Source organism: Centrocercus urophasianus, unplaced genomic scaffold (genome assembly GCF_019232065.1).
Source record: "Centrocercus urophasianus isolate 14NV4802_14NV808 unplaced genomic scaffold, USGS_Curo_1.0 seq_13, whole genome shotgun sequence".
Classification (NCBI taxonomy): domain Eukaryota; kingdom Metazoa; phylum Chordata; class Aves; order Galliformes; family Phasianidae; genus Centrocercus; species Centrocercus urophasianus.
The window spans coordinates 10,932,475-10,960,226 of record NW_024884475.1 but is presented as its reverse complement, the minus strand read 5'-3'; the positions used below and the strand labels follow the sequence as shown (position 1 = coordinate 10,960,226).

Here is a 27,752-nt window from a genome sequence, read left to right as displayed (position 1 = left end):
CTTTTCCCTTTTCCCTTTTCCCTTTTCCCTTTTCCCTTTTCCCTTTTCCCTTTTCCCTTTTCCCTTTTCCCTTTTCCCTTCCCTTCCCTTCCCTTCCCTTCCCTTCCCTTCCCTTCCCTTCCCTTCCCTTCCCTTCCCTTCCCTTCCCTTCCCTTCCCTTCCTTTCCCTTGCATAGGTAGGGAAGGTATGAAAAAGCCTGGAGTCTCTTTCGTACTCACTTAAAATTCAGTATTCTTAGTAGAAGCACCTTGAATGGGGACTGAAATAGCAGTAAATACTTGACCAAAATCACTAGGTTAAATGGGTACTTGTTAGTGCTTAATGCCTTAGAAATTTCTGTTGTGTTTCACAAAGCCTGGAGTGTATCTACCAACTTTGATGGCCTTTGCTCCAGCTGTTCAGCTTCATTAATAAACAATGTTACCTGTCCATAAATCTTTGCCTTAATTCATGATTTGTGACATACTTCATGAAAGCAATGATGAAGCTCTTGCAGATAGAGAAACAGTTATAGAAAATGATAAATGTTAACCTAAGTCAAGGCAGAAATTTAATGGGAGAAATAGGGACAGAAATGAGATTTCTTCAGTTCTAATACCAGTTTCTCACAAGAAATTCCATGCATTTTCATGTCTGAGATCCAATTACTATGGCTTCCTTAGCACAATGCTGTGCCACAGAGAATATGGTTTTCCTAGATGCTGTTTCTTATTGTGGTAATATTTAAGAGAGTTGCAGCAAGATACAGCAAGATAATTTCAGTCTGATAAGTCTGTTCTCTAGCAGTGTTTATTTCGTCCCAACGAGAGGACCATGGCTGTCTTTTAACCTGTCAAAAGTTGCACATAACACCTCTAAACTGAAAACAAATGTACTCACGCACAGAACAAACCTCCTCAGGCTGAAATTCTCATGTTACGTAACTCCCTTAAATACTGACATGGGGAACTCCAAAGGGAAAAGGGTGGCATACGGCATACCTCAAGTTTCTTACAACAGAGCTATGAAGGCTAGAACATGGCTTTTCTTACATTCTCTTATAGTGTTTGAGGTCAGAAGGTAAGAGGATGAAAGCAATTCTGTGTATGCATATCCTTGAAAAATATCTGTAATTGCAATGAGAGTTACCAAACATACATGCATCTGAATGAAATGCATTTGCATTTTCCTTGTGGGCTTGTTTTCTATATCCTCTTTACTTGGCATTTAGCAATATCTGATTTAAAATGAGGTACAAGAGACATCTATGGAGCTTAAGGATTGCAGTATCAATGCTAGCACTGACTCACTATTATGGAACTTCCATTAATTCTATGAGGACTACGTCTTCATATAGGAGATTCTACTACAACTCCAATATTAAGTGCTGACTGTGGTATCCTGATCAAGTTCCATGCTGTTGTGTTTACATATAAAATTACATTATGTTCTGCTAGATAGGCAAGTCCTTTTTTATACCTGTAAATGTAAACTCATCTAATGCTTGTTGCTCAGTTTCTTTTCCCATCACATTCTGCATAAGTCCAAAACCCTACAACTCCTCTGGGCAACTTACTTCAGTGATCAATAACCCTCACAGTAAAGAAGGGATTCCTAATGTTTAGAGAGACTCTCCTGAGGTTCAGCGCCTCTTGTCAATCCCCGGGCACTACAAGCCAAAGTCTGGCTTCATCTTCTTTATATTATTCCATCAGATATCTATAAATACGAATAAAATTCCTCTTTGAGCCTTCCCTTCTCCAAACTTAACATCTCTTCATGTGAGTAGGTCCTCAGGTCACATCCATGTGGTCATTCACTGGAGAGCCCAGCACTGGACACAGCACTCCAGATGTGACCTCACCACTGGTTGGAGAGGAGAAGAATCACGTCCCACATCCTGTTGGTGACACTTTTCCTAATGAAGCCCAGGATACCATCAGCTGCCTCTGCTGCAGTGATACATTGTTGGCTCATGGTCCTGCTGTCCACCATGACACCCAGATTCCATTCTGCAGAGTTGCTTTTCACCTGGCTGGCCCCGGTTCTGTACCTGCTATAGTGGTTATTCCTACCCTCGTGCAAGACTTGATATTTGCCTTTGTTGAACTTCATGATACTCCTCTCTGCCCATTTCTCCAGCCTGCTGAGAATTCCCTGGATGGCAGTATATTAAAATGGTGTGACTTCCACTCCCTCCAGTTTTGTACCATCTGCAGGCTTGCTAAGTGCACAGCCTGTCCTATCATGCAGGTAATTAACAAAGTGATTAAACAGTACAGAGGGCAGTAGCAGCCCCTGGGGTAACACTCTAGTGACTGGTCTTCAGCTGGATGACACACTGCTCATCTCAACTCTCTGAGCCTGGCAGTTCAGGCAGTTTTCGGTCCATCTCCCTGTTCAATTACCTAGACTGCTCTTGTCAGCTTTCCTACTAATGTTATTAGTGGACAGTGTCATAAAGCTGTCTGCCAAGCTGGTCATCTCATCCTAGAAGGCTATCAAGTGGTTAAGCATGATTGCCCTTTTATGAGGAACGAAAATGAAAGAGATGAATCCTAACAGAAAAGAAAGAACTGCTGAAGCAGAGTCTGAAATTCTGAGCCTCTCATTTCAAAATCCAAACCAGAGAGAGAGTTTTTAAGCTTCTCTTATTATTACCATAATTTATTTTAGTACTGACATTTTTATAAATATGTCTAGGTGCACTGGTATGATTCATTTAGAACATACAGATTTATTTCTATTTGGTTTTAAAAGAACATGGTATTACAATACTGATCCATCTCTATCGCTGTTAGCTAAACACAAAATCTTCACTGTCATTCTTTAACTCTTCTAAGCCAGAAAATTGTAATTTTATGAGCAGTAATGTAACAGTGAAGTGATTAAAACAGGGATTTTTTTAAAATGACATGCTGAAAGAAAATTAAAATTGTAATGGATGCCTTTTCTAGGTTCCAGGTTTCCTAAGTGAATGTAAGTGTATTTGCAGGGATTCTTTCCAACTTTGGAGCTTTCAAACCTGCTGTGCGATTTCCAGTTCCATTGCTGAATCTGTCTGGGAACAGCATGATTAGAAAGCTTTTGGAAATGCATATTAAAAACTATGTGAAAGGCAAATTATTCCTTATAAAACATAATAAATATAATCATGAGATTTCTTACTTGTGCAGAAGAATTTGTAAGTCTGAAGATGTAATGAATGGTACTTCAACTGTCTAGTAGGACAGGGTTGACCAACATAGCCCTCCTATTTGAGAAGGAAAGAAGACAAAGGATTAGCAGATGGAAAATAATGGTGAGGATTATGAATTAAAAAGTATGCGTAGTACAGAACTAGAGAATCTGGTGAATAGGCTCTTTGCATTTTCATTGGCAACTTGAAGCCTCGAAATCCTGTGCTAGAAGAGGAACATTCATACAGTTATCTCTGGCCTGGAGAATTTAAAACACAAAAACTCATTTTTTGAGTATAGCCTTTAAGAAGCTTTTAAAATGAGCTTTCTGAGGTCTGAAAGAGACATTCACTGGAAAATGTTATTCAGGGAAACGCTTTTGGAGAAGTAAACACATTAATTTGATAGGTTTTAGAGTAAAATGCTTCCTCTGAGCTGCAGCAGCATGTGTATAGAACATCTTGTAGCTACAGAACTGGTGCTTTACTTCAGAGATTTTTCCCCCAGTCTTCCCATACAACAGCTACACAAAATGCAGCTGTAAGTATGCTGACATCTGCTTTATTCATAGTTACTGCCATACCATAATTACACAGTACACTCTGCATTTCATGTTGTATAACATTTGACACTTACATTAACCTCAGCTCTGGCATAGGTGTTCATAGGTAAACCGAATGGCATACTTTGGTTCTGCTGCCTGTACAGTTTTCTTTTCAGACAGATGCAGCAAGGTGCCGTCTGCTTCCTTTTCTTAAAAGGCGAGGAGTTGGAACTTGGTGAACTAAAGAGAAGCTTGAGAAAGGAATATTAAGGACAAGAAAGTTTTTTAAAGGCATCTGGATAACTTAAAGGCAAGCAATTTCATGTCTCTACAGTATATATAGGGTTTTTATTCTGTATAATATATATATCTGAAGAGGATTTTTGTGTTCTGTTTCTACCATGGAACTATATGTATATAATAGGATGAATAGACAAGAGTAGCTTCCATAATGTATAATATTTGCTTCTCCTTTTGCCTCTTAACCCTGCTTAACAACATGTGTTTTTTTCTGCTTAGCACCACATCTGCATTTGAGTTTTATTAGGGAATTTTTGACACACTGGGAATAGTAAATAATAACACATTTATTCAACATTTTACCATGCATTTTCATAGGTCTTAATTCCTGATTTTTTTTTCAGAATATAGAAAACAGATCAATTATCTTGTGCCAAATCCTCAAATTAGAGTAAATCCATGCAGAATTCAAAATTAATGTGAAATCATTAATCACTAAATCAACAGTAGTTACTTCCCTGGAAGAGGTTATTTATTCATCTGTTATTTCACCCCTCATCTGCTTTGATTCTATGAGTCTAATTTTGCCCATGCAAAGCAAGGGGACGATTGTAGTACCTTGTACTTCCATGACAGAACTATGAAACTTCCTATGAGAGGGAATAGATCCAGCTGCTGTCAGAAATGAAAGAAAACATCACACCACTTTCCTGATCTAATGCTCCCAACCACGAAGTTCTAATGCAGCTGAGCCACTGTGAGATACCCACTGGTTTTGCTAAGGGTAGCCCGTACTTCACTGAATTCTGCCACCACAGGAGAAAGCCAATAAACAGCAAAGCATTTCCCATGCTCCCAATACTCCAATCTACATCCAAAGAAGGGCCATAATTATTTATCTCACAGACCAGTCTTTACTCTTCCAACTGGTGCATTTTTTTGAATTGCTAGTCTTGGTGTCTCAGACTTCATGTTGATACTGATTCTGTGTTTAGAGATTTAAGTCATTTCAAAAGCTACCTACCATCCCATTAACTTACCTCTTATTAACGTTATGCAGAATTCATTGTACCTCTGAAGAAGATACCCAGTTACTGACTTCAAATAGAAACAAAATGATGTGCTCTTTTGTTTTTTTTTCCTTTTTTTTTCTTTTTGTATTTGCTGAACCGTTTGTTTTCTAGTTTGAACTGCTGTGAAATAATTATATTAGGAGTCAACAATGAAAATTGTATTGTCTTTTGCCTCCTCAAATGAAACAGATTCATGCAGTTTAGGAAATCAACATTTTGAGTTGGAAACAGATTTGCTACTTCTCAAGTTACTTTTAAATTCTATTTAAAATAAATTCAAACATTATTCTTGAGCTCTTTCACTTTCATATGCAAATACAGAATGCTGATAAATCATTTTTATTTCATAAATCTTCCCCCAAGTTGTAACTAAAATTATATCTGTAGCTCACATATGTGATTACAAAAGCTTTTAAGACCTCTTAAGACTTCTGAGAGTCTTTCTTTCTGTAAATTAATGCCAGGCTGTCAGAACAAGTAGAAAAGAATCTTGAGGTCACTTAAAAGACCTCCCTTATGTAACATAATTTTTTGTCTGTTAAGGCTCATTGTTTTTTCCATTTATTTTTTTTTTTTTCAGGACTATGATCTTAGTCACATATTTTAAGATAATTTATTTTCCTTACTTTCATAACTGGATCCAAGATGCAGCCTACAGTGAATCAGCTATGATTCACCACACTAACTGTACAGTTTTCTTTATTCTAGGATGATTAAATTGGCCATCAGTAATCAAATATTCTCCTTATCATATGGCACCATTCATTAGAAATTTAAAAACTGCAAAAAGTGTATTTGGAAACAATAAACACAGACATTTTTCTTATCAGTTGCCTGTACACCTTCAATTCTAGAACTGTCTACCCAGCTCCCTGACAGTTCTTCCTGCAGGCTTCTCTTTCTTGATTTCTCATCCCACCAGATACTGTTTGGTCAATTTACTTTGATCAAGTATAATTTCTGAAAGAATCAAGTAATTTTAAAGTATTCTTTTGTTTAGCTGTAGCCTTTTATGTAGCTGAAAATGGCTATGACTGTTTCTAAAGTCACTCAGTTATTTCCAATTCTCAACTGTTAAAATAGTTGTTATTTCAGCCTGCAAGCTGAAATACGCCTTCAGTTTTTTGTTCATGAAGTTTGTTTGCAAGTCTCTCGTTCTGAGCTGAGTCTTTGTTTTCTTCATACAATCCTAACACCAGTCAGGTCAGCACGCTAATCCTGGAAAGACTTAACACCTCAACAAGGCCAAGTCATTGAGTGTCCACAGCTGTATGTCATACTAATTTCCTGCAGGCATATTAAAATGAATGGAGCATCAGTGTACTGTCATCCTGAGTAAGCCATCTCTCAGGTTCCAGAATGTTTTGCAGATATATGACCCTATTTATCTCCTTCCCAAAGTCTTGCAGTATTTTTCATCCTCTAGAGGTTTTATTGTACAATATTTTGATGCTTATTTTCCATCAGAATACATAGGAAACTGAAGTACTGGGAAAAAAAAAAAAAAAAAGAAAGAAATCTGCTGTTTTAGTCTTATCGAAGCTTTATCCAAGTTTTATTTAATGAGACATTCAAGCTAATTCCAAGGATAAATCAGGAATACAGTCACATAGAAAGAAGTGTACGAAACTCAGAGTCCAAGTGCATGGACCAAGAAGTACGCTGTAAGATTCATTTTCAAAATACCAATCTACCTGAGGGGGGGAAAAAAAAAAAAAGAGAGTCCACATTATGCATCTTTATAAAGGATCAGGGATCTGGGCAAAGAGTAATGATAGAATGATCTCAAGCATATGGCAGAATAAATATTGCTTTAAAATGCAATTTAAAAAAAAGCATGCTGTGCCAGACCAAAGATTTGCTACTGTCTGACTCAGCAATACTGGTTGGAGTGTTTACTGCATACTGGGCAGCTCCAAAAACTCATGACTGAAGAACTGATTACATATAAGAAAACAAACAAACAAACAAACAAACCACCAAAAAAAAAAAAAACAAAAACAAAAAAAGAACAACAACAAAAAAAAAAACCAAAAAACCTCAAGAACTAGAATTGTAATACCATGACTTAAAAAAAAAAAACACAAAAAAACCCAATGAAGTATGGGATTAATCAATTCCTTTATCTATAAGCAGTGCATCTGCACTGCAGATTAACTGTGCCAAGCATGGCTGATGATATATACAAAGCAGAAAGCATCGTTAGGAAATACAGTGGAAGTGAGACTTTTGCAGGGAATTGGGATGAGGGCAATAAACAGATGCCAGGGTTTACTGAAGAAAGGTGTGAGGTATATCAGTGCATCTCTATGTGACATTTGATACTGACACACCGCCACTAGTGACACCAGACTAAGACTACCTCCTGCTTTCAGGACACCACTCCTGAGGAAGGAACAATTGTGTTACAAAAGACCAACAGTATCTTTGAATTGGAATGGTAGTTGCTATGTATGACCTGTGCTATCTAAAGACTCTGGCATCCTGAGGGTTAAACTGACCCCAATCCAAAACTTGGCTGAGCTGGTTTTCTGCTTTTATTTGCGATTGTTTTGCATTATAATGGCATTTTCAAAAAGGGAAAAAAATATTCTGAAAGTAAGCAAAATGACATTAATGCAGCTCTCCCCATCAGATGGTTTTATGTATATTAAAATAAAATACCTGACTTCATCTGTCATTCACTAATGTGTTATTTAGTTAGGCCTTTGTAGTAAAGTCTATCTATGCATAGTTGATAACATGCCTTAGATATCTTACGAAGTATTTAACTCTGTTGCTGAATAGTATGGTCTGAAGCTGTACCAAGCTTCTCAGCTGGAATTTTCCTACACTTGAACAATTCCTTCCACTGAAACAGAACATGTCTTAATGTTATGAGACCTTCTGAGAATATATAAGCAGTGAAGTTTCTGATTCTGCGCACAGTGTTCCCTATTCAAGGATGTTTTGGGCTTGTTCTTTCAAAGGGAACTGAAAAGGAAGGAAAAGTATAACTCATATCTCTTTCAGAAGTAAGCTGCGCAGCCTTTTTTTCTTAGCTTTGTGTTCAAAGGGCTTTTATCCAATAATCTGTTAGAAACACCTGAAAACTAACACTGGTATTAGATAAAAATTATCACATTTATTGGTATCTTATGATACACCCAATCATGTAAAACTAGCAGTTATGTTTCATAAGCTCTTACATCAAAAACAGTAACTTGCAAAAACACCTTGCATTCTCCTTAAGCTGAACCAAATGTAGTATTTTATTTCAACCAATGCTATAAATTACTTTACTCTGCAGTTTGAATTCTACATAACGACAGTAAAAATAAAACAATGCTTATGTTAGTACCACCTTTTTCTTACAATAGATTTTTCTTTATACCAAGTGTAAGCATTTTGGAGAAAAAAAATGGAAATAGGCAGTTTATGCAATCAGACATGTTGCAGTAGGTTAAAAATTCAGAATATAAAAGAAAAGATTCCAACAAGTGCTGTTTTTTAATGTTAAGGTGAGATAGGGATAGTTACTAAATTTTATGCGTGTTCACGTCTACATGAGGGAGAAGGAAAAACAATTGAACTTATGTAAGATTTGTGGCAAACATTAAATTGCAGATACATTGCTGGAACAGAGTTTTGAAGGCTGAAAATGGACAAAAGAACTGCGTGTAAAGTTTGAAAGATGATCTTGGCTCTTGAAAAACACAGTAAGTTGTAAAGTATTAGCAGAAACAGACATTTGTTCTAAACTGTTTCCTCTGTATGAGGAAGTCTGTAGTGCTCTTGTCCATCTCCTCCCACAGAACTTTCTGCTTGACTGGTTAGATGCTGTTCTGTTCATTCCTTATGAAGCCCATTTCGGGCACTTATGTCTTCTCACGTTATTATAGGGATCTGAAAAGAATAACTGAGCACGTTGCATGCTTCTGCATGACCAGACACTGAAGAGTCAAGTCTGATGATGTCACTGACAAAGATGCTAAATAGAACCAACCCCTGAGGAGCACCACTCGTCACTCACCCAGGTCTCTGCCTAGGTATCAAGACTTTGGCAACAGTTCTTCAAGGGCAACCATCCAGCCAATTCCTTATCCACTGAATGGTCGTTCCATCAGATCCATATACCTCCAATTTAGAGACAAGGATATCATGAAGGACAGTGTCAAACACTCTGCACAAGTCCAAAATATGTCAGTTGTTCTTCTCTTATCCACCAATGCTGCAACCCCATCACAGAACACCAACAGATTTGCCAGGCATCATGTGCCTTTACTGAAGCTGTGTTGGTCCTTGAGAGTTCAGGAAAATTACATTTTCCATCATCTTGACTTTATTGTAGATCACCATTTTCCCCACTAACTGGTAGGTAAGATACTTTTATACCACCTAAAACATAGCAAGTGCTTTTTAAAAATGAAGAGTTATTGCCCCCTGGTGGGAATGGTGCGTTTTTCAATTTAACAGCATTCTGAGGGTATTGAAACAACTCACACTGACCAACATCTTCCTGAGGGTCTCCACTAACTACATTTTGCACTATGAGAACAATCATGTGATTGCATTTGCTATGACAAAACAGCATTATTAGAGGGCTGCAGCCTGTTTTCACGCTCCTTTTATAGTCGTTTAAATTCACTATTGAAGTTACTAAATCACATTACTCTCAATGCTAATCAACAGGATTGGAATACTGAAATGTGTAAATAAAATTTGAACAAGCACAGAGAAATGTTTAGTAGAAAAGTTGGACAAAGAACAGATGCTTCAGCCTGTATTTCAAACTGACCAAACCATCTGTCTTGATTTCATGTAGTTGTCAAGGAATAATGTGGACTTTTCCAGACATAGGTAATCTGAGCTTCTCTATTTAATGATCCATTAATTCACTCATATTTTTAATGAACTCACATCACTGCTCACTTTCTTTTCACATTTCTGACAGTGTGTTTGTATGCAAAGCTGTGAAATGACTGGCCAATTTTTAGGCAGGAAGTAGTGAGATTTGTAGATAGCAGTATTGACATAAATATGATTTGAAAGTTTAATGACTAATATGACACTACGAAGGCTTCCTGACTAAAACACTGAGAAGCACAATATGAAAGAATTTGATCTGACATGTATAGGACTAACAGTGTATATTCCTGTCAGAAAAGTAATTTGCGATATGACAGTTTTATGCAATTTTGAGAACTTAATTAAATGGTACACAATCTCCTGCTACAGAATCCTTTACATTAAACATGTCAGCAATTGAGATGGAGCAACTCAATTTTTCGGATAGCAATTTATACATAATATTTTCTGGCTGGAGAACAAAACGTCTGCGTTTGCTGCTGTGTAGCAGATGGATTACTGGAAAGGATGGAAGGTAGCTTAAATTCCTAACACTTCATATTTCAAGCTATGCGAGCTGATGTGACAAAAAAACCATAATTTACATTTATCCAAAGTAGGTGAAGATTATTTTCTCCTGAAATGTGGGAAGATGCCTTCAGAATGAACTCAGGGATTGAATTGGGCTACTTCTCAAGCTAAATTCCCTTTAACTATTAAATTCCAGATGTAACACTGCCAAGTATCAGGAATTTTCCATGATAAATTATTTTCTATAATAATCTCATTAACTTTTTACTTTCCTTATGCAGCTTTGTAGAAAACAGACAGAAAAATCTTTGTTTTAGAGTAAATTCTTTTAATCCATCCAAATTATTCTAAAAAGTATCTATAACATTGAGGTTAACTCCTTAATATATTGGGGTGGCATACTGGAAAATCCATAAATTTTAAAGCAATTCTTGCATCACTTCTGTTTGATTTGTATCTCAGTTATGAAATCCAGAGCTATATTTCAGAAGAGCAAACTCTTTCACTTGGGAATGATGGTAATTATCCGAATCACACTATTTTGTTGTTGTTGTTGTTTGTTTAAATACAGTTTAAAATATTATTTATTTATTTATTATGGCTGAAGGAATGTTTTTGGTTTTATGGTTTTTGATTCACTCTTTGCATGCTTGTTTAATTGGTAAAACAGTCTGTTATTTAGTCAAACAGATGGCATACACGCATGTTTCTTTAAACAGGTAACAGCTCCATATTATGTCCTACATGCATTAGATTGGATCTGCAACTGCTGTTCTGCCTGAAATTAATGCACTGCAGCATCCAAATTGTTTTGTTCATTTACACTAGAGGTCACTGTGAGCAAGATTATGTTCACAGTGCAAAGGAACGAACAGTAATGAATCAGTTTGCAGGACATTTGTGGAGCACTTTGCAATTTGAAAGGATGACACAAACTTATCTGTGCTACAAGCTCGAGGAGGGCCATGGTACTTCTTAGGGCAACCTCATTTATTTACAAACTCTGTAGAAACTCTTGAGTAGAAAGTTACATCTACCAAGCTATTCTCAGTGTCTGAAGATGTCAAATTTCATTTTAGACCAAATTTAAGCTGTGTTAACACCAACTTGATTCAAGATACATTCATAAACTCTATTCATACCTGTTACTGGTTTTTTGGGTTTTTTTCATGCATAAAGGTCTGAGATAATATTTTCCCACTCTTATAAAACTGCTGTTTCCTCTAGGTGGTAGCAGAATAAAATGAATAAAATTTCAATTCAGATGCAGCATCAAGCTTTAGAAAGTTAAGTTTGATTTGCACTGTGTGCACATTGCACAGCAATGAAATCAGTGGCTCTCACATGGTTGTGCTGTCAAAAGAACAAGCAGGAACATCTGAGGAAGCAAAAGAGGAGCACGTTCTTCTCGCCTCCTTTAGGAAATGAGTTAGAAAAGCCACTGTTGGACATTTACAGCTTTAACTATCACCTGTGAGTTTGCTGCTGGCATCTCTTTAAAACCTTGTCCTTTTTCACAGCATATGTCCAGGACTAAGAAAACAGCTGGGGAATAAATACAGAACTGAACATATGATGCAACTGACCTGGAGCATAGGTATTCATGAGGAGAAGGCTGACCCTTGTCTCCCAGCAGGGAAAGCTTATGGGAGGGAGTGCTACATCATTGCTCATTTCTATAATGCAGTGACGCTGGTTATTACTTGCCTGTGGCCTTGCCAAGAGGTAGAAGGACATTGGGATAAAGATAAGTGAGCAATGGGCAGGGAGAGATGCTCGCATTGCCCTATGTATTTATGCACATGAAGACAGTTTTTACACAAAAGCTCTTCTAACTCTGAAGTGTTACATTTAATTTGCAGATCTGACAAGATTCTTCACCCCCAATCTTCACAGAACTTCCCACTCACTATTTTTACCTGCTTTTAGAGGCTGCCTTTCTATGTTTTTCTTTCCATTTCCTCCCACCCTTGCCTTTTACTAATTCTTCCTCCTAAATATCCATCCCAAATAGCACTTACATGCTAGTTACTGACATCGCATCATTCAATTTCTGAATTCTATATCTGTCTATATTCTACTGTGCCTTAAAGTATTAAGTATGAATTAAGTATTTCTGACAGAAGATGACTGCTGCTTTAGATTTACACATAGCCTGAAAAAAAGGAGTCTGTTTGCAGGTTGGTCCTTAGAGCCTAATGAAACAATAAGATCTCAAGCTGCTCATGAAGCATGCTGGAGCTTTTATTGCGCTAATTTTATGCTGATATAATCCCTTCATCAATCAAATTATGCTGTTAAAATAGGTGTAACAAAGTAAAAAACAAAACCTATTATTTCAAAACAACATCTCTTAATTGGAAAGGTGGGGCAAAGATGTTTGAGACATGTTTAAGTATAGCTTATTTAGCGTCACTTAGATATTCTTATTTAATGTACCTTTCATAACATGTAACTACAGAAGGTGCACATGGCAATTTTCTCCAGATTTTTCAGCCTCTATACTCTCACAACTGCTGACAATTCTGTTTTCTTTTTTTTTGTTGCTAGTATTAACATATTCTGGACACATCCAGACAAATTACATCAAATCTGTTTCTTACTGCACTGTGGACTAAAGAAACGGACTTCTATTTGGAGTTACTGTGATAAACAGAGTTGAAGACTGTTCACTGGAATGATTCATACTTCACGCAAGTTAATTTTCATGGATTGTCACTGTGTTCTTTCATCATTTTAGGAAACACTTGATTAAAAGTTTTTCTCTGGGCTGCTGAAAAACTTATATGCCAACAATACAAGAAATGTGATTTCACTTTAGCATTAGGCTACTGCAGGGGGTTGGAACTAGATGATCTTTGAGGTCCCTTCCAATCCAAGCCGTTCTGTGATTCTATGATAATGATGGGTAAATCAGTTTGAATTGGTTGATTTAGTAACAAAACATTCTATGTAATAGTGCTCAGTATGACCACGTCTCTTTCAGTTGTAAATTAAATATTCTGAGTGACAGACTTTTTAAAAACATTAAAATAGTACAATCACACCAAAATCTGAGAATACAAATTTCATAACAGAATGTGAAGATGTTAACTTTGTATCACATTCCAGTATCAGTGCAGCTTAACAGAGGCTATGTATGAGCTGACATCATTGGAAGTCTCTGATCATGTTTCTAGGATTCCTTGATGATCCTATGGAAAAGCAGTTAATTTCAGCCTGTAGCCCTATGACATAAGGACATTCATGTGATCACTTCCATTTTATTATATGTTGAACAAACAACATTTACAGAAAACAGAGTCAACATCACTTTGTAAATACACAAAATATTTGTAAAAGGGCTGGATGAAACTGGCTGGACACCAAGCTTTTATTCTGTCCTTACTACAATAGGATTTTTTAAATCATAGTACATAACTGACATTAAAAAGGTGCTGAGGTGAGTTATTACAGTACTTCCAGGGTTGTTCTTTTTAACTGAAGCAGTTGGCAACTGTGATTATGCCGAATGCAAACCAACATACATGATATGGCATGAGCCAAAGTGAAGTTAGTGGAGTTGATATCAGTGGCTGACGCCATGCTTATGTTTGGCTTACTCCAAGTTATGTTATGTGCATTTATATACCTGAGTACATAAAGTGTGTGTGACAGTTAAGACACTGTTGAGGTTTAGGTGGTATTTTCTAAGGTAAGGAGCTAACCAAGTTCAACAATGAAACAAATGTGCATATACACTGCACATCACTTATAAACAATCTGTGAATATATTTTACATTGAGTTTCAATGCTTAACTGAGTAGTATTCAGTGGAGATAGTTTTAAATTTGAACCAAGATCCTCAGGAATGGCTTATACCAACTGTTGGAAAGAAGCAGACATAAGCAGTACAGAGAGGCCTTATTTTACACTTCCTTGATAGTTGTTTTTCCAGCTACCACCCTCATTTCCACCTGTTCCCTAAGCAAGCTACATCTGTTAAGCACACCCACTAAATATCAAATCAATTTTATAGAGTAATAGCTTAAAGCAAATGTGAATAGCAGGAGGAGCAGATTGCAGCAGTTAAAGTTGTTGTATCTGAGTTAGGTCACAGTCAGTCTGAACAAACAACTGAGCTGGTAACATAAGGCAGACACTTAGATTCCTGACAAAACCGGATTAGATACAGAGAGGAAAAGCATCTTCTTAAAAGTGACTTTCTGGGTTGTTTGGTTGTTTATTTTTCAACAATGACAAAAAAATTATTAAAGTAATAAGCTGAACTTCCTGTTGAGACTTATTTTGGGTAAAATTAGAATTTTTTTTCTGAACTCCAAGGTAAAGAAATAGAAAGGAAAGCACAGGTGCTGGGGATCACATTTTTGTTCAGGGATAGAAAAAATATAAGGCAGTGACATCAACAAATATGATCATAGAATTGTATGAATTAGGAGGGACCTTTTAAGGCCATCTAGTCCAACTCTCCTGCAACGAACACCTGCAAGGGACATCTTCTGCAAGGGACATCTACAGCTCAATCAGGTTGCTCAGAGCCCCATTCAGCCTGATCTCAATGCGTCTACATCTCCAGGCAATTCATTCTAGCACTTCACTTATCATAAAAGGTTTCTTCCTTATATCCAATCTAAATCTCCCCTTCTTTAGTTTAGAAACCATCTCCCCCAGTCCTGCCACCACAGGCCCTGCTGCAGCCCATCCTTACAGCCCTCCTTTGCACACCAAAAGGCCCCTCTCAGAGGTCTCCCCAGAGCCCTCTCCAGGCTGAGAAGTAGGACCTGATATCTTAAAAATTAAACATACCATAGCACTGTCTCACCTGCTATAAACTCATAACTTCCAAAAAACTTACTCAGTGACTAACTTAATAACTAAGTTACTGTGCAGTTTAAATTTAAGCTCCTGTTTAGAGTTTGTGAGAGCTTCGTTTTGAACTAGAAGCTGTTGACAGTGCTCCACAGAAATGCTCCAGAGACTGATCTACTTTTAGGCAGCTCAAAACCAAGCAGCAGCACATTGCTGCTACAAAGAAGCACCAACACCGCACCAACCCTCAGCTAAGCTCCCATCTCACTGCAAGCCAGCAGCTCTCCCTGTACAAGCACGAGCAGACAGTACTAACTTTTAAGAGATTTTATTATAATGAATTCCTCAATCACGGCCATTTTGCCCCCTCCTCTCTTCGCCCCCTTTGTTCCGATGGAGGAATACAGCCCCGCCCTTTGTCATAACACCACACCGCCGCTTCGCAGCTGACCCTCACCGCCCTCACAGGAAGCACTCCTCCACACCCACCCCCCCAAAGCCACCTCCCTCCGCCCGGCCCGCCCGCCTCCCGTCGGTACGGCCCCCAGCGGCGGAGCCGCCCCCGGGACGATGAGTGGCAGCGGCGCTGGCCGCTCGCGAGGCGCCGCGGGAAGGAGCTGCGGCTGGGGGAGGGCCGGGCCACCCCTAAGGGCGGCGGGCGGCCGCTACAGCCGCACTCGGCGCCCGGCGGCCGCGGAGAAACTTTGAGTTGGTAGGTAGCGCCGGTGGCTTCGCCTCGGTGAGCGGCCGGAGTGAGGGCCGTGGGCAGGACGGCGCGAGCTGCTGTCTCCCTCCCGGTACCCGCGGCCTTCCGGGGTGGTAGTGGAGTGCTGCTGCTGCCGCTGCCCCCGCCCGGGCACCCTCCGGCCTCTCGGGCAGCGCCCCTGCCCGGCCGCAGTGGATGTGAAGCGGCTCCTCCTGCAGCACTGCTCCCGAACTTTGCGAGGAAGAGCTGTAATCAAAGTTAAGGATTAGAGCGTGGGCGCAGAGAAACTTGAGGTCCTTTGTAGGAGGCACTGTTGAGACAGCAGTGTGAAGTGCCTGCGCCTGAGGTAAGTCTCTCCCTGTTCGCCTCACGTGTAGGACGGCGGCCTTCGTTGCCCCGTGTCCGTCTGTGTGGTAGGACACCCTTTGCAGGCAGACCTGTGTTGCGGCTGACAGTGCACCGGAAGGTCAAGCTGGAAACGGGTTGCAAAGTAAGTTTTGTGATTGTACAGTGGTTAAAAATACTCATGCTGGTTTATTGGGAAAGTATTTTAATCTCTGTGCTTTCCTAGGGCTTGTTTGAAGGGTGGTTGAGTGGAACTGTGTTGGTTTATTTATAGCTTGATATAGGGATGCAATACAGAAATGCGTTTTCTTTCTTTCAGTAAAGTATTTTATTTTATGTGAGCTTCATTTTGGCAAGCAGGTTGTCTAAACTGCGGAGAATATTTTGCCGTGTTAATGCTTTCAGTGCTTTCAGCATCCTGTCGTGATTTGGTGCTCTTTAAGTGGAAGTGATGCTGTTGGCTGTGTGAGGGATTGTATCCCTGAGTTTGGCTGCATTGCTTCCACCTCTGTGAGAAAAAGCACCTTTAGGTCAATGAACTGGACAGCTGTTTTAAAGGTATAGTTGGTAAGCAAACTTGATTTGAAGGGGCTTGCTTTCAAGCAGAGAGAGTTATTCCTTGTCATGCTGTGGTAGCATAGTGTGTGCCTTCCAACTTCCTGTCTGAACTTGTAACCAAGTTTACTGATTTAAGGAAATCTTCTCTACAGAACAGAGGTCGCCTCATTTCAGAGAGGATTTGCACTGGGAGTTAAAAGGCATTTTCTCGTGGGGAATCATAGGGCCTTCACTCCTTGCCTGAGTGTTTTCTGTTTACTTGATGGACTAAGTAGGAAATAAAGTGAGAGCTTATTTGACGTTCTGTATACTTCGCTTCCAGGTGTCCACAAACAGTATCTTTGGTGGTGTTCCTCTTTTTGTTTCCAGTTTCAGAGTTCTCCTTTGCTTTTTCACCCTTTTTTCCTCCTCTTTTTTTTTTTTTTTTTTTTTTTTTCTTCCTTCCCTGCTGTTTGATTTCAGTGGTGACTGTGCACCAGGCCCTTGGGATTAAGTCAATTTTTGTCTATTGTTTTAAAGTGGACGATATTGTTCTATAAAAAATTCAGGAGTGAATCTTTATTTCTTATATATGCAAAATTAAGACTCAAATAGTTGTCTGTATGTAGTATTTACAGGATTTAATTGTGAGCTGTTTGTCTATTCTTGAAAAATCAATTCTTATTTAGTTAATGAATAAAGCCAGTAGCTATTCTTGTATAGTACTATATGTGCTCAGTCAGTAATCAACAGTAACTGTTGATGCTTGGAATTATTCAAGGATGTATTTGTACACCCTGAAGTTGCTAGCAATATTCTTTTCATTTTCGAGACTTTTTGTAACTGTATATGCAGATTCAGATTTTAAATTTCACTTTGTTTTTATGTAGTGATTCTGCTATTTGACGATTAACCCCTCTTCTTTTGCAGCGAAAATGAGCTCAAATTCTGATCTTCCATCAAGTCCCTCTCAACCACAACTGCATCTTGGAAGGTCCCAGCTGAATGCTGCTGCTGTGGACCGTAGTGAGAGCAGTCATAAATCTGGACCACCCTCAGAAGATGCTGCAACTCCTTCTTCTTCAGTTCCAGGCTACTCCTATAGCAGGGAGAAAGCTGAAAAAAATGGTGAGTATGAAAGCAGTTTTTCTACAAAATTGAGTGATCTTAAGAGATCAATATGTGTATACACTTTAAGCTCTTGCTCTGAAGAGACGCTGCCAAGTAATAAAAAGCAGCCTCTAAATTCTTAACCTATTGTTTTGGAAGAGTGTTTTTGTTCTTTGCTGCTTGTTTGTTGTGTATTTTTGAGCTTTTCTATCTAGTTTTCTTAATGTACATAGAGCAGCAGCAGAAGTTTCTCTGAAAAATCGGCAGGAAGAATTAAATGTAATTCAGCAGAATATAAAAGCTTAAATTTAATTTCTTTAACTGGCTAGACTACATGCTGACTGCAGCTTTAATATGAAATTGTAACATGGATGAATAGATACTAGAGTAACATAAATTAAGGGACCAATGTATGAAATCAGTGACAGAAGTGAAGTTAGTACTAGCTGTCAGATAAGAAGTCTTAAGAATAGCGATACATCTTGAACGGCAGAATACTTAACCTCTTGCTGAAGGTAGAAAGAAAAACATAAGGCTCTTGTGTTCAGCTGATGAATTCGGTTTTAAATTCATTTTGTAATCTAATACTTCTGCAAGAGATCTTGTATTCCAAGCAGGGTTACTGTTCTTTAACTTTCTTTAAAATTAGACTTTCATTACAAAATTCAGGCCAATACCATTGGCTGTGTTAGTACAACTTCTTGTATGCAATTCAGAACTGACTGCTGGAACCTTCTGCGTTCTTTGGTACCAAAGAGCACATTCTAGATAGAAGTAGTGAATTTTTTTTGAATGCCTGAATTTTTAACATGCTTCAGGGTATCGTTGCCATCTTTGTCATCTAGCCCACCTGTAAAATAACTCAGATGTTAGAGAATAGAGACTTTTGACATAAATTATGTGATTCTTAATTTAGAACTAGGACTTCCAAATATTGATGTATTTCTCCTTTTCAGTTGTGGCTCATTTCTGGTGATATTCCCTTGAATAGCCTGGCATAACAGTCACTGCCCTTTACATCCTCCTTTTAATATATTCAAGTATTTAAGGCTGCAAAATGAGTTGCTGTTGTTGTTATATCATGCCAAAGTTTCTAATAACCAAGATTTTAGTTGATTTAGATAGCAAATGTGTTCAATAAGATTGTATTTCTCTGTCCAGTTTTTTCTATGGTTATTTTGGACTTGTAAAATTTAGCATAATACTAACGTGTTCTGGAACTGAAAAATCTCATAAAAGATGAAGCTGAGAATTTTCTCTTCCACCCACAGCAGCATTGGTCATTAAAACTTAAAAATGGATTTTAGTGGACCTTCAGAAAGAGAAATACAAATACAGAAGTTCACACATTCATATATATACTTATTGAAGCGTAAATAGGAAAAAAAAACCTTATCTCAGATCCAAAATCAGCAGTTTTTGCAGTATTCAAACCAAAAAAAGGTATTCCTCAGAATCACTGGAGCCTTTACCAATAAATAACATTCCAGTTGCTCATAGACATAAGATGTGTGCAGAACTCAGTCTATTAGTTATGGGATTTAGTTCTGTTGTATTCTGGTTTTAGGAAAGGACGTAAAACGTGCTCTGGGAGCCAACTTCTCCCTTGGAAAATTACATCAGCTCCTTTGAATAGTTGTTGTAGATTGGTTCTTACACAGCTCTAGTTTTAGCAGTGATTTAGTGTTTATTAATACTTTTACAATACTAAGAATCGTACTACCTAACCCTGTGACTCAATTGGCACTCAATCACTGGCCAATTTGACATGTTGATTCAATGAAATTTACTACAGTCAAATACAGTGACTTAAAAAGGTTTGAGAATGGCAAGGTTCATTTGAAATTTGCGGGCAGAGTACTGAAGGGGTGGCTTCTAAACTTGTGCCTCCTGGTGAATTATTTGCCTGCCCTTTTGTGGGCTCTCAGTGGACGACAAGGTCTGTCCCATAAAGGGCTGCTCTTCTTCAGTGCTGATCTTAGAAGTCTGCCCCTAGTGGTATCTCAGCTCAGAGGGAGATGAAGGATCACAGCCAGCTATAGTCCTTGAGACTTAAGGAGCTCTTGACTTAAAACCCTTATTTCTAGGGCCTCAAGATAAATGACTTGAGCTAGAAAAGCAACCTTGGAACTTTCTCCAGACCTTCCAGTACTTCTAGATTGTGCATTTCTGATACCCATCAGATCAGATGGGATCCTAGGCTGCATTAGGAGGAGTGTTGCTGGCAGGTCAAGGAGGAGATGATCTCTTCCCTCTGCTGGGTGCTGGTGAGGTCATTTGTGGAGTCTTCTCCTTGGAGATATTCAAAAGCCACCTGGATGAGGTCCTAGGTGCCTTATTATAAATGGCCCTGCCTCAGCAGAGGGATTGCATAAGATGTCTTCCAACTTAAATCGTTGCATTGCTCTTGAAATATTCTTACCTGAATATCTGCATGTCAGATATGTGCTTTTTCTTCCTGTTTTTGTTTAGTGCATTTAAATGTATAGTGCTGATTGGAACAGAAAGTAATTTGTTTCCTGGAAACACCTATCTAGCACTCTAGCAGCATTATCTGTATCTTGCAGCATAATCCAGCAAAGGAATGAATGCCCTGGCTGTAATTCAGTAAAGCACTTAAGCATAGGTACTTCATTTGGATAAAAATCTGAAGGTGTTCTCTTGTCAGTCTTTAGTTCATCATAGGCTAATGTCATTAGGTAGTGTTTTAGCCATTCCTTATATAATTCATCTCACAGTAGTAGGTAGCAGTCAAATGTACTTGCAAATGCATTGTTTAAATCAAACCTCAATTTCATTTGGGGGGGGAGGGTTGTACTCTACTGATGATTTGTAGATATTGGTGGGTGTTTGTTTCAAAGGGGTTTTCCAATTCCTATCCAAACCTGTTATCTAAAGAAAATTTCTACCTATGTAAGTTACTGAGTTTTCTTTGTGTGGAGTGTGTCAGTAATGGCATGCGTGTCAATTTGTTGTTGGTTTTTTGTTTTAACAATGTTGCTGCCCTGTCATGAATGTTCCTGGACAGGAAGTTTATTAGTGAGCAAAGCGTATGCACTGCTAATGAGAACTTCCAAAACTTCAAAACCATTGAGTCATCGGTATTTATGTAAGGAAATTACAGAAGAGTTGCCAGCTGCTTAAAGAAGTTCTGTCATTACCTTAGTAGTCTGTGTCAGGAGGAATGTGGTATATGGTTTAAAAAAAAAAAAAAAGAAAAAAAGACCAGTGGCTGCTTGCTAATGAAATCTAGTGAAGTTTAATGAAGGAAACTAAGACTCAGATCTCAAAGACACAGTTATGCCTCCCAGGTGCACAGGCCCCTCAATTTCTGTCCATTTGTTTTGCACTCCGTAAGAACAATTTTCCAAATAGTCCTAAAAACACAATGCTTGCTAGAGGAATCATTTCCCATGTTTGTACGTAGAGCATATAATTGAGAGAAACTTCTCATAACATGTAATGATAGGATACTTGCCTGGAATATCTGCATTCCATTAATTAGTTCAAGTCAGCAGTGGTGATAACTTGAGCTGGACTGACTCTCCCCCCCCCAGGTACGTGTTTGTTGTGCTCTAGGTTATCTGGAGGTGTTTCCTTTTCAAGCATGCAGAATATCTTCCTTTAAAATGATATTGAACTGCCTGCTGGTCAACAGTAGAAGGGAAGGTAAGAGGGGACATACAGGATAACAGAGAAATCGTGAGAGCAGTGTGATGGTGACTGTTTCTTTTACACAGACAAAAGGGATTTTAATTTGGGATGGGGGTGTTTTGTTGACATCACTCATATATGTTTGTTAGCCAGTACAGTTGAAAAAAGAAATCAGATAGGATTTCAAAGGTGAGCTTGGGAAATGTTGAGAGCACTGTGGAACTGAGTTGCAGTGCTTGAAGAAGCATCTCTTCCCTAACTTGTGTTGTCCCTGTTTTTGTTATTAAGGACATGTGCTGATTTCTTCCTCTAAAATTGAGAACATATGGGGAAAGTATTTGTACTGAGAGCTTTGTGCCTTATGTCAGTAGATATGTGGATTTCTGCTCTGTGGAAGGTTATGAGGTTTTTTTGTACCTCTTGAAGTTTCTTTTATAAATTGTGTGACTTAGAATTTATAAACAGTACCAAAAAATCTTCAAAACAGTTTACAATACATTGTAACAGTGTGCAACAGTGTGTCTCCCATGCATTGCTAAATGAAGGTTAACAAATAGGAGGGAACCTTGCTAATTTACAAATACTTTCCACTTGTGAGCTTCTTCTACTTAATGTTATAAGAAACCTTTGCTTCAGAGCTCTATTTTATCAGAAAATGAAGATGGAAGTGATGTTTTGCTGTACAGGCACATTGTGAGGCAATGTGAAATGTTTGTGCAAAGCTTGAAGAAAACTCAGAAAATTACTTGATTGTTAAAGTGGAGGTTTATGCCCTGAAGTATTAATTACTTAACAATTTATTTGTCAGTTTATTGATGTTCTTTCAGGCTTTACCTGTGACTACTGCCTTTGTCAGGCATTACTGTAGGAGAGAAAGGGTTCTATACAAACAGAAGTTAATGGCTCCACTTTCAGGTAACATTTGGGATGTAGTCCTAAAGTCTATTTCTGTATATGATAAGAAGGGATAGAAAGGAGCAGTAGAAGAGGAGGAGCTGCATTCACATCAGCATATTGTGTCATGAAATTAGAGTATTTCTGTATATCATTTGGTGCTGAGGACCCAAAGTTCGTATTATACTCATCTTGTATGCTTTATTTATACTAAACTCAGCTTGTCTGAATTAAATCTAGCAGTTGGAAATAGTTTTTCCCTTTTAAGTTTTCTCCAAAAGGAATCCAGTATGTGTGTTCTGCTGTGCAAACAAAATGCATTAAATTGGAAGAGCTGAGAAGCTCATGCCTCATCTGAACTGAGTGTCTTATAGAAGAAATTAATCTGCAGCAAGAGCTTCTGGAGGCTGACTAACCTCTGTATGTATTTTGTAGTGTTTTGAGATGAAAACATTTGGGTATACTTAGTATCTGTACATTCATCTTCAAATAGAACAGCAAAAAAAAAGTGTAGGAGAGATTTGAAACTTGTGCTGTTAGTGGGGCCTCTTGCAACAGCAGAAAGGCCTACCTAGGTGCAGAAGTTAGAAGGTGAGGCTGGATGAAGTAAACTGGAAATAAAGCCAGTCCTTTGCAAACTTGGTAAACTATTAGCAGTGCTTAGTAAGCAAGGAATAGGCACTGCTTACTTGCCAAATATCAGAGGTGTTTTTTTAAGGGCTGCTATTTTGGCAATAAGTTAATGAACTGATAGTGCCTGTGTTGAAGGACTTTCACAGCAGAATTCCTGAGATGCAGTATTGTGATAACTTGGGTTTACATTCACACAACTATGTGGACTATGCAAGGCTTATGTTTTTGGGTCTTTCTCACATAGCTTTTCTGCAGGTTGATTTTTCTTATTTTTGTTTTTGTGGAGAAGGTTAGCAATGTTTTAATTTTTACCTGAGAAATGACGAAAAGCTTAATTTTAACTCCACTTTTGGAACCTCTTTGATTAAATTTTTATTGATAAGTTGGGGTAGATCTGAGACTGCATAGGAAAAAAGCAGCAAAGCTGTCTTATTAGTTGTAAAATCATTTTAAATTACTTTAAGTGATCAGTGTACAATAATAGCTACTCTAGAAAGAAACGCCTTTTAAGAATAGTTTTCCCTCCACTTTTAAAATTTACAATATCATCACTCTTAGTCTTCCACCTACATGCTTTTTGTTACTTCTCTCCTGACAATTTACCTTCACTTTATGGGGGTGCAGAAGTTGTTCCCTTTTCAATTTAATGCTATTTGATGACTTGCAATTGTGGTGTGACTAAGTCTATAATCATATCTACAAACGCAGTGCTGCTCCCAGAGAAAGCAGAGCTGAGCCCTAGACTTCTCTTAAAGAAAAGTTACTCCCCTCACTCTCATCCCTGTTATCGCCTTTAAAAATAGAATGCCTCACAATGCATGCTAATACAAATGTGTTTAGTTGTTCTTGAGACAAGCAGGACTGTCTTATAGTACCACTATGGAATCAAAGGCACATTTAAAAAAGTGCAGGAGGTTTCTGAATGGATGAAAGGATTGAACACTTACAGGTGAGCAAGTAATGGTCTGAAGAATTAAAACCACTAAAACAGCAGTGTTTTGTTTTTTGCAGAATTTCCCCCTCTGCAGTCAGGTCCTCTGTGTTACATTCTATACAGACAGCTGGTGTTTATGAGATGGTGCTTAATGCCTGTGCCTGGGTGGAACGTCAGTCTTTTCTGGAAAACTGTGGTGCTGTGCAGGTACTGTGCGCAGTGCCACTCAACTTCTGGAGCTTGTGCAAAGTGAGTAGGAGGATTTCTCTAGAGATTCCAACTGGCTCCTCTCAACACTGAAAGCTCAACAGTACAATCCAATGACACAAAAGCTATTAGCACATTACGTTTTGTTACAAAATGTACAGATCAACTTTTTCTAAGAGCACATCTATAATAGACAAATCTAACTGCAGATGAACAGCTTACATTTTTTATTCCCGAAAGGTGCTTGATTAATTTTAACTTTTTTTCTTTTCGTTTTGGAGCTGTGTCTACAGAGCATCTTCTAGCAATAAAAATATTTTTGTCATTAATGTGTGTATGCCTTTTTCTTAAGTCTGAGTTTTGAGAAAGCTTGTTTCATAGTGAAAATAAAATCTGTAATAAAGAGCTGAGGACTGTTCCCTGAAAATATGATTTGTTGCATCTGGATAAATTTATCAGTTTTGTGCTTCTAGAAAGAGCACTACAGAAAGTGCCAGTGTATTGGTATTGGAATGATTTCCACTTCCTTTGGAAGTGCATTAATAGGAGATAACTCTGAAAGAAATACAGTCCAGTGAGATTTTGCACAAGATATATTCTTCTGTACTGTTTTGGAGGTCTCTTAAGCTTTCTTTTTCCTAGTGAGCATTTACTGCTTGAATAAATGATGCCCACGTTATTTACTGTGTGTACATGTGTTCTTGTTTCTTATTTTCTGTCTACTGTTGTAACATCTTCAATTTTCAACTCTGTTAAATTTTCTTTATGCTAGCAAACGGACTACTGCAGAAAATCCTGAAGAATGATATGTGGAAGCTGGTGTATCAAATATCACAGGACATGTAATCTCAGAGCAAATTTGTTCAGTGTTCTAACAGGAGTTAACTGCTTCACTGTGGTGTCTGTTATTTCTGATGCTTCAGTCATGCATTATTTTTTTTTCACAGTAGCCCAAAAGGACCAGCTGTTTGCAGTCGGCCTTATCGTAGTCTTGAACTCTGTAGCAAGGCCTCCACTGCCTTTGCTTTTTAACTGTAACTATACCAAAGATAAATGCATACTGGAGGACTAGGAAATGAGACTGATAAAAGCTTAAGAGCAGGAAAATGAGCTTTCTTAGAACAGTGGTTCAGGAATATTGCTCTGCTGGTCATTGCTGAAAGGTGCCAACACTTCAAAGCAGTCTGCAAATACAGAATGATAGGTAGTGTAGAGTTTAGACGTAAACACAGGATATTCATGCAAGAAACCTATTAAAGTAGAAGTATGGTAGTTTGCTTTGTAGTTCAGACTGCTTTACAATAAGATTTTCTTGCTAAAGGATCTCAGAGCAGTTAAATGATACCTACCTCAGGCTTCAGAGAAGTTCAGTATAGGGTGGTACTGATCAGTTCAGACATCACTGTGCTTCATGATATTCGATGAACTTGCTCAGGCATGGGAGATCTGATGTCAACAATGGCATTTTCCCTCCTCTCTCCCCCTGGTGTCTTAGCTGCTGGAAAGACCCGCACGTGAAAGCGTGTTCCATACCACCTTCATCACACATAAATTACTGGTCAGTTAATAATGTGAAGCTGAGGGGAATGCTTGACATCCTGTGACTTCTTGGAAGTAAAAAAGGCAAACCAAACCTATTTAAGTAGAGAGCTTAATGGTTAAGCTCTCTAAGCTGTTAAAGTACAAAGTTGCTCTTTTTCTTCCTCTGGATCTCATCCAGCTTTTTTTCCTTTCCTACATGAGCTCGTACTGCAGTTAGTCTGTGAAGGATCACAGAAGTTGCTGTTGGTACTCAGTATTGTTGCTACCAGAGAATCTGAGTAATGATGCTTTCCAATCTAAGATTCTTGTTGCCTTTTTCATTTGAATCCTCTGCAGTATTGCCTACAGCATACCTGTTAGACATAAGGACGTAGACATAATTTGTCTGTGTGCAGTACTAGTGCCCCCCTTACTGATTTTGTTTACGTTATTGATGTGTTTGAGGTATTCATGAGCCCCCTTTTCCTTCTCAGAATGATCATCTTTGTCTTTTCATCCTGGAGATTTCCTGGCTCAAAAGTGTGAGCTCTTTATCTTGGTGTTTGGATGTTATTTTAGTACGAGTATTGGTTTGTCCATTGGTTTGTTGTTTCTTAAATTCATGCAGATATTTGACATTGACTCAGTACTCTCAACCTGTTGACTGTTTGTGGTCATTGATGCCCTCTGTTTGTTGGATTTGTTAAGATGTGGAGTAGTCACTCTGTTTATCTTCTCCATTTTGCAAGTTGTTCCCATGACTTGTCATTGTTCTTCTGAGTTCATTCTCCAACTTAAGAAGCCCTGATAAATGTTTTACTGATACTGGGAAGTTGCTTCATAAAATGGTTTGTTAACAATTCCAAGGTTAAGCTGTGGTGGTAGTTCAGAGTTTATCAGTGTATACAGCGATAGGATGGCTTTGTCTTATTTCGCGTTCACTGCATTTCATCTGCACTCTTCACACTTAATCTGACAAAATCCTTCTGCAGTTTATTTGGAGTCGCAGATCATGTTTGGGTTTTGGGTGTTTTTTTGTTTGTTTTTTTTTTTTGCTTATTTTTGGTATATTTTTTCCCTGGGCAACACAGAATTATCAGCAGACTGATGTCTCTGTATTTGACTTATTTAATATCAAATATGCACTAAATAATAGGAGTCCTATTGTTTCACTGGGAGCCTGTGAGCTACATGTTCCCACTTCTAGTTTTTTGTTTCTAAATCTATTGTTTATGTACTTAACAGCCTTCCTCCTAATTTCTTTAGAAAACTTGTGTGAGAAGACTTACACACCAACTTTAGAGAGAGATAGGAGCTAGATTTGTTCTCCCACCTTTTAACTCCTTCAGGACTGTCTAATGTCATGACTTTTTATTTGCTGACTTTTATGTGGTACCTACTTTGGAACCTTCAGGCTTATTTTTTTTCCCTTTTACATATTTGCCAGGTATGGATAACAGACGTAATGGTCTCTGCTATCATGGGTCTCTCTGATATCTTGCTTGCTGCTTTTCATCTCTCTGCTTTAAGTGAAAAGTTACATGCTGCAGCATCTAGTTCAATGGATTTTAACATTAGAGCACTTGGATAAACAAATAAGAAATTATGCTTTAAAATACAGTTGAAAGAAATGGTAACTTTTTAAAGTAAATTTGAGCTTTCTGCATAAAAGCCTCTTAGCACTATCTTCCATTAGGATTGGCAGGGGAACATATCTTTTAATAGATCTCTCTTAACGGTGACCATCTCTTTAATAAAATATTTTGTTGGCCTTGAGTTGTCTTCCGTCTGTGTGGTGGGCTGGCTGCAATCTATGCGCTTGAAAAAGGTATAGAAAGCAGTAACAGATTCTGCACTGAGTTATTCCCCTAAATGTCTTTTAGTCTATCATGGTGTGTTTTAAATTCATTGTTTTTTCTAATTCTTTTTATTAAGGAGTGGCCTCAGCTTTACAATGATGCCTTCTTATTTCTAAAAACTTGTCCTCTCCTTTTTCCTGTCTTTTATTTTTTCAAATATGCTGTTTTC

The 27,752-nt window shown here is 38.2% G+C and overlaps 1 protein-coding gene across 3 annotated transcripts in view; it reads left to right on the top strand.

The window, feature by feature from the left end:
* Positions 1 to 15,810: 15,810 nt before the first annotated feature.
* The window catches only part of WFS1 (wolframin ER transmembrane glycoprotein), a 31,930-nt gene continuing 19,988 nt past the window's right edge, over positions 15,811 to 27,752 (top strand). Inside the window, exons 1-3 of one of the 3 annotated variants that reach the window (XM_042812299.1) lie at positions 15,811 to 15,895; positions 16,267 to 16,379; positions 17,702 to 17,899. In XM_042812299.1, the coding sequence (XP_042668233.1) occupies positions 17,707 to 17,899 (193 nt within the window). In that variant the 5' untranslated portion in view covers positions 15,811 to 15,895; positions 16,267 to 16,379; positions 17,702 to 17,706. The other 2 variants (XM_042812298.1, XM_042812300.1) reach the window with 2 other exon arrangements.